The following is a 17,404-nucleotide window of genomic DNA, read 5'->3' as shown; positions in this document are numbered from 1 at the left end:
TCCCAAAGTAGAATGGTTCCCAATTTTATTTATTAATACTTCTGTCTCTAGATGTGCATGCTGAAGGGTCAGTTTTTTTATCAAGGCAGACTAATCAGGGCTAACAATCATCAAGGCAACTACATTCAAGGCAAGGTACTAAAGCTGTAATAATTCTCTCTCTCTCGTGTGCAATAAAGTTTCTCTCTCTCTCGTGTGCAATAAATCGTGTGCAATAAAGTTTCTCTCTCTCCTCTCTCTCTCTCTCTCTCTCTCTCTCTCTCTCTCTCTCTCTCTCTCCTCCTCTCTCTCACTCTCTCTCTCTCTCTCTCTCTCTCTCTCTCTCTCTCTCTCTCTCTCTCTCTCTCTCTCTCTCCTCTCTCCTCTCTCTCTCTCTCAAGCCTCCGCAGTGCCTTGTCGACGCCGGTGCCGTAAATACATATTGGAACCACGCAATGCCACATACATTGACTGACATTGTAATCGAATGGGTTACAACCCATGGTGGTTACGACCAACACAGGAATTGCTGAAATATGGTTGCAGTGTTATCCAATTCATTAAGGCCAAGAGTATTATTCTTCCCAATAACCTCATTCAGTTTGCCCGACAGATATTCTTGACGCCTCGAGTGGCTGTTGTTCCAGCAAGCTTTAGACTGCCAAGCTACCGGAGGTACTCTGCGAAAACAATAGATTTTGTGCATGTTATGTAATAATAGATCCTCTGTTGTCATGTGTATCTAGGACGCTTTGATTGTTTTTACAGTTATCCTACGCCGTCGTGGTACTATGTCGAACCTGGTGTTATAGCCATGTTTCCTGACGCCCTCACGGAACCGGCGGTATTCTTTGGCACTTGATTCCACCAAAGCCTTTGAGTGTGGTACAAGGTGATGTGAATAGGTTAACAGTGAAGATGAATCAGCGCCATAACCAAACCGTGGTAATTATTGAGAAGTTGATGGCGATTTTCGGGACCTGAGGCTTATTCCCGCGTGTTTCCCATTGCAAGGCACAAATTTTCAAACTTGAAGTGTTATGCCCACCTGGGGGAAAGAAATGCTTTATTACGTGCATTATTAGCTCCTCTGCAGTTAGATCGCGTGTCTTATACGTTGAAGGTCATAATAGTTCAATTGAACTGCGTGCGAAATGAACTGATTATTAGCAGTGCATTACCCTAAATTGAAAATCATGGCCTTTCCTTAGGGGGGGGGGGGGTATCCCTGCAGCGATACCCCCCCCCCCCCCCCCCTCCCCAACGATAGCTGCGGTATCCCTGCTTTAAAAACAATGCTTATGTATTAGCCTTTCTAACAGCAGCGAAAATGAGATTATTCTTGCTCGAAACATGCGTTTATATCCTTTTTCAATCACGTTAACTACCGACAAGATAAAAGAAGCCTGTGCAACCAGCAATTCATTCCCAATATGTTGACGCTGACGGGAGCTGACACCGTGAGTATAGTTTGCAAGATCAATTCGTGAGAGAATGCATGTCATTTTTTTTCTCCTTTGGCACTTAATGTCGCAAGATCTCTAATGTTGTTGCATCAGCCTTCCCTAACAGATGCAATGGATCACAAGCCGGAATCTTGAAACTCGCAAGTATACGCGAGCTGAGTAACCGTGCAACCAAATAAGCACACGGGAGTAGGATTTTAGTAGTAGGAGTAGTAGGAGTAGAGCGCACCAAAATGTTCAAACGTCCCGTGAATGCGCGCGTGTGTTTGGTTTGTGTGCGCACGTGTGTGTGTGTGCGTGTGCGTATGTGTGCGTATGTTTGTGTGTGCGTGTGTGCGTGTGTGCATGTTGCTCCCGGAATAGAGGAAACCCCCCACCAGGCGGGTACCCAGACATCAGCACCTAAGGCTGGCCTTAATAAAGTTTACTCCTGCTCCTCCTCCTCCTTTTGCTTGGTGAAATTCAGTCCCACAGTTAGAGGGAGTGTTGGAGAAAGCTTTCGGGGTTGTGACTTTGGCCTTGCATGTCCCCGCACACCCCGCCATTCGTGCACTAAAATGTTCTACGTCCAAATGCTTTTTGTCCAAAGATGAAGATGGCATTGCTGCTACCACCCCTGTAGACGTTTAGCATGTGTCAACTCGTCGTAGAAAACAGGCGTTGATCAGCCCTTGACGTGATAAGTTCTTGTGAACTTCCTGTTCTGCACCAGAAAACTGCAGCTTTCTGTTGACTGAGCCCAGGTCAGGAAGGGCTGCGCTCAACAGACCATGCCAGTTTTGGGTGCTCATATGTTTGAGGATGTTTTTTTTTTGTTTTTTTTCGCTCGCTCTAACTGCATGATGGGGCGTTGAACGTTCCCCTGGACATTTAATGTAAATAAAATTCGGGCTTACTGAGAACAGCAACAAGTACAAGTCGAGTAGGGCATAGCACAGTCACAGCCGAACTTGGAAGTGAACAGAGACTTTAAACTTTCGCAGGCTGAAAGGGCGCTCAAATGTTCCTCAACAGTCCATGTTTGGCGCAATTACTAGTACACGAAAGAACGCCCGACAACAGTAGGGCGAAGTCGAGTTTATCGGTAACCCAAAGCCATTCGCTTGACATCATTGGGGCGTTTTGGGGATCTCCGATTGAATCTTTTTGTTCGAAACGACTGCAATTAGACGCCGCGTGGCTGCATATGCATCACCGTTTCTCTTCTAAGCGTTTCTTCGTACATTTTGTACTGGAAACAGCATGTGAACATCGTGAGAAGTGCGTTGAAGTGAGAATAAAAAAAAAGTGCTTAAACACTTCGTTGAGGTCGAAAACATACCTTTATGACAATGCTTGCTGCGTAACGCACTTACCGAGAAGGCTGAGCCTTGCTATCGAATGTTGCCTGGCAATCACCACGATTCCTTTTCTTATCAAGAGTTATAAAAGTAATCATCGGTGTAGAGTCCTTGGTCAGTGGTCTTAAAGATGAGGTTTCGATATACCCAAAATATGACATTGTTTGAGTTGGTCACAGGGGTTTCCAGGGCTTTCTTTGGTCCCGTGCATTTAGAATGCGAACGCAAGCGTATTCAGAGTTCACGAGTGCTGTCACTGTCTTGTAAGAACAACGTGAACTTGATTAATTGTCGAAACATTCAGGAAATCTTGTTTCGTATCTGAGATGCAGCCTTATACGATCACGCTTGTAGTGCCATCTCGTCACCTTTGCAACAATAAAAATCGAAATAAATAAAATCCTGTTAGGATAATAAAAACGAGACTATGCAACATCTTATAAACTTTCGAAAAGTTGTCGAAGAAATGAAGTATGCCACATACGAAGTATACATTTTTCAATGCTTTTTTTTCCCGCTGTTGTGAAATTATAGCTCGCACGACTCAACCTACGCTCATGATTGAGAGAAAAGGCGTGCGCAGACCTAGAGGTAAATACAAAGGTATGTGTGTATTACTTATGACCACGTTTTTGAAGTAATCGATCGGAGAGACGTGATAATCAGAGTATTCACATCAAAATTTCGATAAAGTTTAGAAAAAGGCTGAATTTTGCGGCAACATGAAATCATGCAGGCTCTTGCGTTAAAGATAGTGAGCCGCAACAATACCACTAACAAAGTGGCCAGAGTGACGGCTAACCACCTTCACTTCTGTCCTGCCATAACGTTAACGTATACAGTCCGTTCCATGCTTTAGTGTCCTGAGATACCAGTGACAGTGTGGTGCGGGGCATAAAAGTTCTTCAAGCTTACTAAAGGACTATGGATAGCCTGTCACTCTGTCTCTCTCTCTCCCTCGTTTTTGTGTGTATGTGTTTGTGCAAACACTTTAATTTCCCATTAGCATTTCACTATCATCGTCGTCATCTTAATCATCATGTCCACTGCAGCATGAAGGTACTTCCAATTGACTACCAGTAGGTCCTTCGCAATTAATGCCCGATTTATCGCCACCGACCCTCTGAAGTAGCAAGCCCAGCGTTATGCAGGGCTGGCCTCTTCAGTTCCATTAAAGAATCGATTCCCCCTGTCCCTCTCTCCCGCTCATTACAAACCCCGTCCGCCCAGCTTGACACGAGCTGTGCAGACAGCGCGAACTGCGACACCCGTGGTGATGGCGAAACAACTGAGAACATCGTATGTCATTGGCCCCAATGCACGCTTGAGCGACTTCAGCTTTCAACCGAGCTCGACCGGTTGGATGATGGGTCATTCACGGTGCGGACAATTTTAGGACATTGGTCCCGACCATAACCCTCGCAGAAGGCGACGAACGCTTTTCTCCGTTTACTTCTGAGCATGCGCGAACGGTTTTGTGTGTCCTTTCCCGCTCTTCCCCTGCTCCCTGTTCAGCCGCCCAACCCCTTCTCCGGTGCAGGGTCTACGAACGGGCTCAGCTCCTGGCTTGTCTTTCAATTCGCTCCCCCCCCCCCCCCCCTTTGCATGTAATGCACTTCGCAAACCAGTACATCTAAAATTAAGAAATACTTTGTCCTATTGTCCTTTTTGCTATAGTCATTCATTCTGTTCCGCACTCCCCTTGGCGTCATGCCGACGGTGAGTCTTCTCACATTCAGAAAAATTGCGAACATGTTTATGGCGGCGGATCTGCACCTCGGGGTCACGCTTCTGTTGTTTGTTTCCTTTCTGCTTTGGTTTCTCAAGATCAAAACGGGGATTTAAGTTGGATTAGCCTGAAAGCATGAAACCGATGGGCCTGGGCCTGTGCCACAGACAGGGCACTCCGCGCGTTCCTCCGCGCTAGTGAAGACGGTAGCTCGTGCCCTCGTAATCCTCCTCACTCATGTTCCCTGAGCTGAAAAAGCACCTCGATGGTATTCATAAAAGCTTGCAGCTATATTTGGACATCACTTAAAAGCACCCGCAAAGCAAGCGACGTTTCGGTTGATTGCCGTGGGGCGTATCGGAACAAGCACTGCTGGGAATTTTTTATCCTGCGGAGTACGAAGCAGCTTTCGTCTATATTTCGTCCCTTTCATTCTTACATTTCTAGGGCTATAAGCTATATATACGGCAGCGTGCCTTACTTGCTTGTTTCTAATTGCTATTTTTTTTTAATACGCGCGGATTGCCTGTGCGCCTTCTGTGGTTCGGAGGAAAGGGATGGCAACCAGAAGTGACGAATGATTAGCTCGTACAGAAGACAAACACAGTCGGAAACACGTTCGCTTTTATAAAAATCAAGTCCGTCTTGCGCAGTTAATTTTTGAAACGAAATCCCTTGTCGCGTACAGTGATAGTTCCCTCCCGAACATTTAACACGTCGTCATTTCAAATATCCCGGGGCTAACTTCTTTTCCCCGGTTAACGCCGAAACTGTAGATCGGAAGCGCCGACGAAGGACGATCGTAAGGGGCACCGACGGAAGCACACTCACCGCGCCTCTCATGGTTGCGCAGACGTCGTCAAAACAAAACCTGGCAATGCGGCGGCTTGCACGAGTCGAACCCAAGACCCGGCGGGAGGATGCACGCGCACTGTGCTCGGTTGTTGCGGCAGAAGCGACTGGCATGCGGCGGTGGGACGAGCGATGCTTATATAGCGAGAGGAGGAAGCGTCTTCCAGTCGGGAACTGACCTAGAGAAAACTGTAACAGAAAGGGAAAGAGCGGCGGCGGCGCCGAAATAGAAGCCCGCGGACTCCGCCGGGTGTGCCCGCGCGTCACTCCTCCGCCGCGTGCACGCGCGCCGCTGCAGTGGACGCTGTGGAGCTCATCGCCGGCTGCTGCAGTGCACGATAGCGGCCGCCTAATTGCTGCCGCAGAGGAAAGGCTCTCCCGCTTCCCCGTTGCTGCTCTTGTCACTCTCCGCATTTCCTATTGCGCGCTTCCTGCCGCCTCCAGCGCCCGCCACGGGGGGAACCGAGCGGAACCTAATCGGGAATCGATGCACTCTGATGGGCGCGAATGCGCACGCGCTGCATGGCACGTGGTGTCAACTGTGTCTGCAATGTAAGCAGCTTTGACGATGCCATCCAGGTCTGAAATTCGATCTCCACCAGGCGTCTCAGCGGTGCGAGTCGGGCCGTATTAAACCGAAATTGCATAGTCAGTCGGCTATGCATACGCTCATTCTGTTTGTCTAAAAAAATTACTAAAGTTTTGTTGCCTATTTTAAGGCCTATCAAGCCGAAGAAAAATTCGCCATTGCCTTAAGATTACGTCTCAACCGGAAATAACTGCTCCAGACGCATGCCCAGGCGTGCATGCCGCATTCACGCGGGGGATTGGCCAAAAACGGCAACGCATATACCTTACTTGTATATTGGGAGCCTAATCTGCCCCTGGGCAATAGACACATGACAGATGCCCACGCTCAATTTTTCTTTCTCGATTTACAGCTACAAATGCAAGACGTACCGCATAAAAACCGTCGTCGTCGTCGTCGTCCTTGTTGTTGTTGTTGTTGTTGCCCGGTCAATAAAATGGCCGCCGCCGTAAAGAGTAAATAAAAACACAAGTGGGGTTCGATAATAATTGAACACGGGTCTGTAGAGCGGCAGCTCAGTGCTTTATTGTGTCATTTCCCCTGTTTTGTTGTTGTTGTTGTTGTTTTGTTCCTCTCTTCGTGGCCCATACACACTTGGAGATTGGCCACGATACGGGAGCTTTGAGGGGCAATGTTCCCACTCCACAAAATTCCCAGAACTGTGAAATTTAAACGTAAAGGTTGTAGAATGAATAATGCGTGCCGCGTGACACCTGAACGTGATGGCACGTGAGTAGAACAGCGCACCAGCCGCACAGAACCCTGATTGTAGGGTAGGGAAGCTGTGGCGTGCGCCAGTATGCTCGCTGACGTAATTCGGGACTTATTACGTAGAAACGAAAGCGATGAAAGAGAGGCACGCACGGTGTAGCAGAAAGGAAGGCGGATGCAGTAAAATACACAAAACGAAAAAAACGAAAGCGAACAAAGAGACGCCGATACGTTGTAGCAGTAAAGAAGATTTTAGTAAGTATCACCAGTCTTTCAGCTTCAAAACACATAAGCAGACTTAAGTTCCTGATGAACTTTTGTCCTTGGAGAATCACGATTATCGGATAGGCGCACGTCACCAGCTGTCGCTGTAGATCGCATCTTCGTTGTGCGATCGTTTGTGAGTTCTGAGATCTGGAGCCGCATGCGATAGAACGATTTACCATTCCTTCCTAAATAAAGTTGAGAGAAGCGCGGAAGCGATTAGTGCGTTCCGCCTTCGCTGAAAGTGCGCCCAGTCGATCGTCAAACTTTCAAAGAGCCAAATCGCAAACGAAGAACGGACTCATGCGACGATTTTTCGCGCCCTAAGTAAACACATCTACGAACGATCTAAATGTATACCGATACGTTGTTTATGAGATGAAGGTATACTATTGTACTCATTCTTCGTGATCGATGCGTCTATGGTCTTATCTAACCGTTCCTGTTTGCACCATTTTCAAGTAACCATTTTGACACAATGGAAGCCCGGTTTCAGGCACGCGCCGTGTGTCCAGATATCTTATGAGTTTTTTTGTCGAGCAACCGGTCTGTGGCCAGAGACATTAGTTTTTTGACAGGACGCCATAGGTCCCACTAAGAAAGCTTTCACTTTGAAAACGCCGTAAATTGCACTTCTAACGTTTCATACTCCTCTGGTAGTGGTATTGGTAGTCTATTTAACGCAAGATACTGGGCGTGTCCTGCTATCCCGCTGTCATACCTCATAACATTTGTTTTCTCAACAGTTCAAGGCACCTGTTTCGAGATTATAGGCATCTGACAAGAGAAAAATGCCGATGTGCATGTCAATGTCACCAATCCAAGCATTTGGAACAATAAACAAACGCAGACTGCCCGAGTAACAGCCTAGTTCCGGGAAATTTATTTGTTACGAAGTATAGTAAGCTATAACTCGAGTTTCTGTGTGCGTACTCGCGCAATAGCAAAGCCAGAGACGTTAGGGTTCAATTAGTTCAGCACCATGCTGATTGGGAATTAACCTTGATTCTAAGCTTTTACTGCTGGGCAAACGGTCCTACTTCCATAGCCTATTCGCAGGCAAGACCGAAATTCACTGTACTCACACGCTATAATGAAGCTTTAAATATAAGTGTAGTTGCTCCGCAAGAACGTTAAGAGTAGCGACGACTGAGCGCCTTATCGGAGTCGAAGGAAAAACAATAATTCCATTTATCACAGTAATTCTTAGAACACCGGTAACCCGTTTGGCGACAATAAAAGGGCAAAAGGAAAGTTATTTTTTCCTTCCTTCAAACTGTTTTGACCTTTAGCCGCTGATATTGTACGTACATATGTACACGCTAGAGGTTTGACCTGTCCGCCGCAGAAATCAGAGGTCCTTCTGTGCAACCCAACAAGGCCGGGCAGGAGACCACTATCTGCTCCAGACATTCAGGTGTTCCTCCAAGGAAATGCCATTGACTGCGTTCGCATTCTGGGTCTGCGGATCCACGAGAAATGTACCAACACAGCAACCATTCAAGCATTACGCAATGCTGGTGCCCAGACAGGGATTTATACACACCACCCTAACACCCCCCCCCCCCCCAACATCCCCCCAGAAGGACTTCGACACACCCCCAAAAAGATTCCACAAGCACCCTGCCTAGGGATTTATACACCCCCCCCCCCCAAACACCCCACCGACACCCCCCCAAAATCTAAATTCTGCATAAACCCCTGTGCCCAGATTAACAGATTATTCAGCAGGGTTGCAAACAAACAGCATGGTCTCACGGGGCACAACCTCCTCCGTCTTGTGCCGACCTTAATTATCAGAATAATGAGGTACTTCGCCCCGTACCTCAAGCTCAGGAAAGCAGAAATAGAAAAAAATAATAGAAATATTCGAAAAGCCACCAATTCGGCAGTCGGCATCCATATCAGTGCCGCCACAGATCAGCTACTAGAGATGGGCATCCATAACACCTCAGTCAAGCTCATCGAAGCCCAACGTAGGGCCATAAACACAATCGGTTAGCAGGTACCCTCCCCGGGATAAACATCCTAGAATCCCTGCGCATTCCTTACGCCCATCAACGTGGACACAAGACCACCTTACATAGGGAAATCCGGGAACACATCAGGGTGGCACCGAACCCCCGCAACATTCATCCATCACATCACCAGGAGCGCAGACAAGCAAGGGCCACGGCGGTATACAGAAGTGATACTACTCGAACCCAGAGGTCTGCCGCGTAGACACGGCGAGCTACCCTCGCCGAAGCGCGGTAACGACAGTGGTGGTTGACCATCAAGGTAGAACGATATTCTCGTGCTCAGATCCCACGCCCAGCCCAGATACGGGAGAAGTCGCCATCGCACTCGCCATCACGGGTACACGGGCCAGCATCGTCTTATCAGATTCGAAGACCGCCCTGCGCCACTACGCAAGAGGGAGAGTTTCTACGGCAGCGGCGCATATACTCCGGACCCACTCTGAGACAACATCAAGACAACTCCGCCTGATCCGGACACCAGCGCACCCCCCCCCCCTTCCTCCCCCCCGGGGAACGAGATGGAACACCAGGCAGCCAGAGGATTCCTCAAACAGGCTGACCTCGAGTCCGAAGAGGTGCCGTCGGACACTAGAGGAGGGGTAGGTTCTGGACATATCAGGAAAATTACCCATCACGTAGGCTGAGTCGTCTGAAACTTCCGGCAGCTCACAGATCCCTTACAAGAGGACAACCAGTAGCGTGGCGTAGGCTGAAGACATTCACGTTCCCCCACCCAGCCCTATGTCATCGGCAGTATCCAGAAAAGTACCAGAACACAGAACACATGCAAATGGTGCGAACTATCAGCCGCTTGACTCACACACATGGTTTGGGCCTGTCATCTCAAACCCCAGCCCGCCAATCCCGGGTTAGACGTCAGTAATTATGAGCAGTGGGAGGCCGCGCTGCTCAGCTCCATCCCCGAAGTACAAGTTGCGGTCATCCAGCTGGAGGAAGACGCCGCCATGGACCACGGGCTCCTGGCCGTCGTCTTAGGAAGCGCGCACCCGGAACCTCCCCTTCGGGTGGTTACGCTCACCAAAGGTATCAACTAAAGTTCCTCTCTCTCTCTCTCTCTGTCACGGGCCGAAGACACGCCTGGGCAATAAGGTGCAACGAAGCGGAGGGATAGGGATACGGATTTAGACCCCCCCAGGGATATTTTTCGGGCGCCAATATCTCCACACGTGAGCGTTTTCGCTCTTCGCTCATACATCAGAAAAGCTGACTTATTGTTTTTCACCGTCCCTGTCCTTTTTTGCGTTGATTTCTACAAATCATGAAATGCCAAGTAGGTCAACCGATCATGCTACATTGAAAGTTATAGTTCAAAGCCCATAGCAAATAATTGCGATTATATTAGACCCATCAAGGTAAAGTTTAGCAGCGAAAGGTAACATTTTATGGGCTTACGCGTAGTCACGAATGATAACTAGTTTTAATGAACTTCGAAACGGAAGTGACCAATTTTTGTGCCCACTTTTCGCAGGGGTTCAGAATCTCGCTTAACTCTCCCTCCATCGTATACAGGTGGCTTCAGCGTTCTTTCCAGGACTACTTCTAACTTTTCCGCAGTGAGATGAACACGGACGGACAGCTGTGAATGAAGATTTACTATGTAAACGCTGAATACCACACAGAGAAAGCAGGTAACAGTTTACATGACCGCAACAACGTAGGTAAGAGAAATGCAGTGCGAGGCACTCCCAATGTGAACATTTCTATTTGGGAATCGCTGACAACTTCAACTCAGCATATATGTCCCTCCCAAGACCATATTATCGATGGTTTCGTTTCAACTCTTTACTATGTAAAAAAGATCCGAATAGAGCAGCGTATCTTCGAAGTTTAATTTTTTTTTATCTAGCACAAATTCAGGAGTGGGGAGGTGGAGTGTCCGGATTTGCTGAGTCTTGGTCAGCTGAATGTGTGCCTAATGCAGGTGGTGTGAGTGTACAGTCTTTGTAATCCCTTTCCCTGGAGGCATATTTTCGCTTTTTTTGTTTTTGTTTTGTTTTGCAAAAAATGGGAATTCTACAAATTGTAACACGTGGGTATTTTCTGAGCCGTTCTCCCACCTTTCTTTTACTGGTTCGAGTTGCTGCCAGAGAGCACCGCGCAGCGTGTATTGTCGTTCCCGCAGATTTTGTGGGAGACTTTAAATGTTGCAGTGTTTTTTTTTTCTTTTCACCTCATGAGGAAAGTGGTCTCAAAAATCCTGCCATGAAACCACGCGTTGCACACGATCTTATAGCGTCATACGCTGCGCGCACACGCGAGTTCAAAATACGTAGTCGCCCTTTTGGTTTCTGTGTGAATTCGGGCGGATCGGTATGTTCAGCTCCTTTGTGCTGCTTTTGGCTTCCATAACGCCAGCTGGCTTTTGCTTTAGCCAGTTTTAGGGCGAATCCGCAAGGGACAACGTCGCTCTGGATGGAATTCCGTAAATGGAATGAGATCGCCAACCGTTCGTGTAAGTGGGAACGGGGCAAGTCTTTTTAAGGCGAAGGGCTGAAGTGCCCCATTCTGCGAAAAAAGTGCTCTTCTTGTTGTTGTAGTTGTAGTTGTCCGGTAAAGAAAATATCCGCCGCAGTAAAGAGCAAATAAATAAAAAGCACATGTGTAAACCCATGGGATGTGAACCCGCATCGGCACAGTAGCAGCCGAGTGCTTCACGAACTGCCCTATCTAGGCACGTTGCCAGTGTGGAACAAAAGTAGTCGTTGTTAGGGTTTCTTTCTTCTTGGCACATACACATTTGGGGATTAGTTCGGAATCGGGAGCTTTGAGTGGACTGGATTTTGAAAACGTTTATTTTGAAGTCTCTTTGCGCGGTTCGACACAGCGCGAGCTGCTAGAGAAAGCCAAGCTGGGAGTCTTTGTTACTAGAGTCCTGGAAATAGGACTTCACCCAGAACTCTTTCCGCATTCCCTCCTCCCTATTTCAAAACAAAGTTTACTCTCTCTCTCTCTCTCTCTCTCTCTCTCTCTCTCTCTCTCTCTCTCTCTCTCTCTCTCTCGTGGTTGGGCGGTACTCCATTGGGGTCTTATACCATGTTCTACAGGTCCCGAAGGGGTTCAGCAGGGGTGGTACCCTTGGTCTATATAGGGCTCCAACGGCATCTGCTGCCTTGCGTGCCCGCTGAACCAGACAGATCTAATATTCACAGCGCTCACTGACCAGCAGTGCCTCCCATTGCTCCGCATTGCTTTACTGCACCACACGAGAATGCCAGAACACAAAGGCTCACGAGCTTTGAGGAGCAATGTGTGCCCGCTCCAAAATATTCACAAAACGGTGAATTTCAAACGCGAAGGTTGTAGAATAACGCGGGCCACGTGACACGTGAACGTGACGGCACTTGAGTAAAACAGGTGCGCACCAGCCGCACAGGACCCTGATCGTAGGGTAGGGAAGCTGTGGCGTGTGCCAGTCGGCTCGCTGACGTAATTCGGGTGTTATCACGGTGAAAAAAAAAAAACGCGGTAAAAGAGTCGCATGCACGGTCTAGCAGAAAGGAAGGCGTACGAAGTAATTCGCGCCCAAAGGCAAAGAAACAAAAGCGAAGAGGTGGGGCAAATGCAGTGCCGCAACAAAAAGAAAGTTGGCAATATGCATCGCCAGGCTTTCGCCTTCAAAGCGCGTAAGCAGACCCGAGGAAATTTTGAATTCGGATGGGTTAAGACGACTGAACTAAACCGAATCCACTCTACCGTAATGCATTAGGAGGCAAATGGATGCCGCCACTTCCCTAAGGTTCTAACCACTCACTTCACCCTTCACCAGTTCTCTCTTTTTTTTCTTCACACTCACTTCTCATACTCACCTCTTTCACAAATAGCGGGAAAAGTTACACACGAGGGATGCGCTTTATTCGTTCCGTGATTGCGATCAAATATTGCCTGCTCTTTTATGAAGCCTCTGCTTTTCTAAATCCTTTTTAATAGTTTTATTGAAATTAGCATTAAGGAATGGGTTGTCTTCACCTGCTGTGGTGAAGTTGTTTAAAGCAATGCTTAAGAAATTAAAAAAAAAATACAATTGGTATTGACTCATAAAGATACAAATAAAAATGACGCAGGGCTGAAAATAGCGTGTAAAACCAATAAACTTACATGGGAGCTTCCTTTGAAGGTAGAATAAAACTGGATGCGACGCAGTTTCTTTTCTGTGCTGTCCCTGATATATGTCTGTGTATTTTTGTACATAACCAAAGGGTGTTCCGGAACGTTTTCTAAGCAGTAATCGTATGAAGCCTTCTTGTAGCCTAAAAAAGTGGAAGCAATGTTCGTAACCTGGATGCGCCAACGACGGGCCAGAAAAACCTGAAAATGGGACAATAAATACGTTTCTGATAGATGAGGAAGAGAAATAAACGTTTAATGGAGCAGTCAAAGTGGTTTAGTTGATCGCCAGGTGGAGGACCTCCTGTCTAGGAAGCCCTGGGTAATGGCGGCCTGTCTCGCCAGTTCTACCAGATGTTGTTGGGGACCCGGGTTGGATCTGGTCAACCGATCCTCCCACTCCCCAAACGAAGGATTTGGATTTCGGGCAAGGGATGGTATGTGGCGGCACTCCCACACCATGTGGTAGAGATTTCAAATGCCAATCCCCAACTTTCGGGGACACGCGCCTCCGAAGACGCCTAGCGCCCTCCTCGGCGGCAGCCGTCGACGGCGAGCGTAACTGAACGGGAGGGAGCAAAAAAAAAATCGTAGCTCTCGAACGGAAGCAGGTTTTTCAAAAGGCCTTCTTGAAATACCTAGAATTACTTCAAGCGCACCCGCGGCGAAAATTAGAGCAGTGTAAAGCATTAATTACCGGTTCCTCACACACCTAAAGTTTTCCATAAGGGGCCCTTGATTTCTGATTTGTTTCGCAATACTAGCGGTTATACTAGTGCTGCACAGAAAGATTTTTAAAAAGGCCTTCGCGAAATACCTAAAACTACTTAAAGCGCACTCACAGGTAAAATTTCAGCCCTGCAGAGCACAAATATTTGGTTCCTCGCCCCCCTAAAGTTTTCGAATTCCCAGAGTGAGCTTCTCGATTTCTTCCTTGTGTCGCGATACTGGGGCAGAAAATGGAGATTTTTCAAATTACCTTCGGGAAATATTTAAAACTACTTAACCCGCACTCACGGGAAAAATAACCATGACAAATAAAAAAGGGAGAGAGCAGGTGGGCGGATTGCGAAATTGTTCCCGGCAATTTATCAAACGCCATTTTATCGAACTCCCGGCGGCCGTTTCATCGAACATTTCAACGTTTGGACGAAGGCTTTTTGGTACAAAACCTTCTGTAGAGGCCGTTTCTGCATGTTATATTCTGTACACGTACATTTAAAGGACGCGGAGTCGAAGGTTGCACCTGCGCATGATTAGCAAACTAGTCCCGGGCAATCTTCACTAACGTGAATTAAACATGCGGAGGGGCGAAGGGTATACGACTCTATGTGTATTCTCGGCGGCTTGGCGGTTTTGCCTACGGAGATGAAACCGTTCGGGGGTATGATATACAGCTTTGCTTTAAGTCTCGTGTCTTTGAAGCACGAAGCGTCCTAGCGCGAGTCGTTGGAAAGCGAGTGTCACGGTGTGTTTTTAGTAGGAGTTTTTGACGACGGAGATAAAACGTTCTGGCGCGAAGCCCTGTATACCGAGTGTCCCGGTGCGTTCGTTTAGTATGCGTTACGTTCTAGCGCGAGGAATTGGAAAACGAGTGTCCCGGTGTTTTAGTGCCGTGACTACATGATACGACGACAACGATGACACGGGACGCCGACAGCCCGACCCCCTAAGGGGCTTCGACCCCGACGGCATTTTATTAATCAAGGGGAATTTTCCCCATATCCGAATAACAACGTTTTGATCAATCAATCAATCAATCAATCAATCAATCAATCAACCAATCAATCAATCAATCAATCAATCAATCAATCAATCAATCAATCAATCAATCAATCAATCAATCAATCAAACATTTTAATTAGTCAAATAATTTGAATGATTGATTCATGAGCCGATCAACGATGGCAATTATTATGTTTTATGTGAGAATTAGGTGGCAGTGATCTTTATTTTGCGGGAAGCTGTATATGGCTCACTCGACTTCATTTCCTGTTGTCGCGGCCCGTAAGCGGGATCGTTCAGCAGAATATGCTTTGCGACGAAGCCAACATTCCTACGAAGCTTCTGTAGTTCTGTATCTCGGGAAGAAATCACGCTGCGATACGATTGCTATGTCACTACGCCCTGCGCAGTTTCTTTACTTCTCGTAATTACCCTGAAACGAATGAATGACGCTTGACGGATCAAGCGGCTATATAATCGCAGGGAGTTTTATCCCAATCGATGTTATGAGTACTTGCCAGTCGCAGTTTTAATACAAGGAACACAAAGCCGCTCCTCCTGAAACAAAACATCACAGTGGTAAAGGTGGTTCTACTCCTCACACACACGCTTAGAGTGAGCCCAGTCAATACATTCAATAAGAAAGTATTGTAAAATCGCAATTCCGAGCACATTTCTAGTTCATTTGATAACTATATTTATTGGTAATTTTCAGGCTTTCTCCTATTCATCTACCAGCCCCCTTGGTAAACAGAGGGGTGTGTGACTTGTTTTTCTCATGAAGACGACTGTCTCAGCTCTGGTCAAACCAGCCTATTCAATTTTTTTTCCTTTTTATAATGGAAGAAAGCGATGTTTATCTGGGGTGTCTATGATATGCACGACTTGAAGAGGCAATTTCCGGTGGGGCGACAGAAGGCGAAAAAAGAGCGATTCCTGGAGGGGAGGCGCAGTGGGCAAGACCCCACGCGCGAAAAGGTGTAGCCAGCGGACAGGCGCCAACGATACCTGGACATCGTGTCCTCAGCGGCTTCAAGTTCGGGTGGTTTTTTGTTGCGTAATTGAGGTTGTGTGAGCTCATGGTGACCGTATAGCTTTTTTTTGCGTCAATGCAGTGAGGCTTCAGAGGCCTGTAAGGTTTTCAAGGGAAACCGAAAAGAATATGAGTGGAAAAGGAATCCGGGGGAGATTGAAACCTAAAGACGGGGGTGGGGAGGGAATGGGTGAAGGCTTGGGCGAAGAATTAAAATGAAATGAAAGTACGCGTGCAACCAGAAAGCCCTAATACGTGAATGAGTGGTATTTGCGAGCACAACCCGTACGAGCTTGAACAGCTGTTTCCAAAAAGGACCGTTTTTCCTCCACGACAATATCCTATAGGCTTGTCTGCGAAAAAGCTAGCGACAACAGTGTTTGCAAATTCATTTTAGCGTGACAGTCCAGCCTACATAAATATTTTCATACGATTTTCTGCTTTTTTTTTTCAGGTAACCTAATGTTTGTGAAGCTCATTTAGAGAAAAATACATAAAAATACATTACCACACCTTAAACACTGGCTAATGGATCTTTTACCAGTAGCGATCTGCGCATGCGCGGACTGCCGGTACGCCATTCTTGGCAGTAGCCTCAGGTGAAATAAACAAAAAGGCGCCCCTCAGCTTGCTGCTTAGGGAGCGGTTATGCTTCCTAGGGCTGTACGTTTTTGTTTCCTCTTTTCGGACAGTTCCCAGCGAATCCGTACGTGCACACAAAAAAAGGCGTTCAAAAGAAAGTGGCGAAAATTTTTGAGGCTGACCACCCTGCGATCACTTGGTTACCAATGAGGGAGCAACGAAAACGAAAAAAAAAAAAAGTGAAGAAAAAGGGGCGCTCCGGCCACTGCAGATTGGTCACGCGAGCGTGCACCTGCTACATTCACGTGAATAGCGCAGGTGACGCGTGGGTGCGGGAGGCACTGCAGGCCTAAGATATCTTGTGCACAGGTTCTGCGAAAGCCCGACTTTGGGGGGAAGTGCCTTACGACTAATTTCAGTTCGCCGTGGCGGCTGCTTGGAGGACCGGTACTAGAAAAAAGATCCATTTAACCTTATTACCCAGGAGTCTTTGTCGGTTCTCTGCTTATTATTTTTTACATCTTCATATTTTATTGTAATTTTCGCAGCTCAGGTTAGTTTTCGGTGTCTTCAATTTTTTTCTGTTCGTTAGGTTATGTTAGATTCGTTCACCTTAGGTGCGTTAATGGAAGGCGAAGCAGTGCCAGACTACAGTGCCCACTGCCTAGTACATTCTAGGCACTACATCCAGGCGGGACATTTTTCATCGAAGCAACGCCGGTGGGCGCACTTCAGTGGAGTGCTTACAATACTGTCGGACGGCATATAAACACAGCCTAATATAAATGTACTCGACTTCCTTGAAACGATTTCTCCTGTCATTCTTTATTGAGAATCGTTCCTCGATTATGTTGTATTCATTTTATGTTTTTTTTTCAATATCCACTGGAAGAAATATTTATTGATCATGCAGTAAAGTCAGCAAATATACTTCAGACCAGTGTTGTACACGTTACTCTAAAACAGGAAAGAAAGCTCGTTCCTCGTT

At 47.1% G+C, this 17,404-nt stretch overlaps 1 protein-coding gene across 1 annotated transcript in view; it reads right to left on the bottom strand.

Annotated features, from left to right (window-relative positions):
- LOC144171523 (uncharacterized) overlaps positions 1 to 5,569 on the bottom strand; it is a 19,201-nt gene extending 13,632 nt beyond the window's left edge. The window contains exon 1 of the mRNA XM_077700980.1: positions 5,346 to 5,569. Within this exon, the coding sequence (XP_077557106.1) occupies positions 5,346 to 5,480 (135 nt within the window). The 5' untranslated portion in view covers positions 5,481 to 5,569. The remainder of the gene's footprint in view (positions 1 to 5,345) is intronic.
- Between the last annotated feature and the right edge of the window lie 11,835 nt (positions 5,570 to 17,404).

Source organism: Haemaphysalis longicornis, unplaced genomic scaffold (genome assembly GCF_048455015.1).
Source record: "Haemaphysalis longicornis isolate Haplotype H1 unplaced genomic scaffold, Haemaphysalis longicornis Haplotype H1 scaffold_1, whole genome shotgun sequence".
NCBI classification, from domain to species: domain Eukaryota; kingdom Metazoa; phylum Arthropoda; class Arachnida; order Ixodida; family Ixodidae; genus Haemaphysalis; species Haemaphysalis longicornis.
The sequence above is the reverse complement of the archived record's forward strand: the minus strand, read 5'-3'. Positions and strand labels throughout refer to the sequence as shown.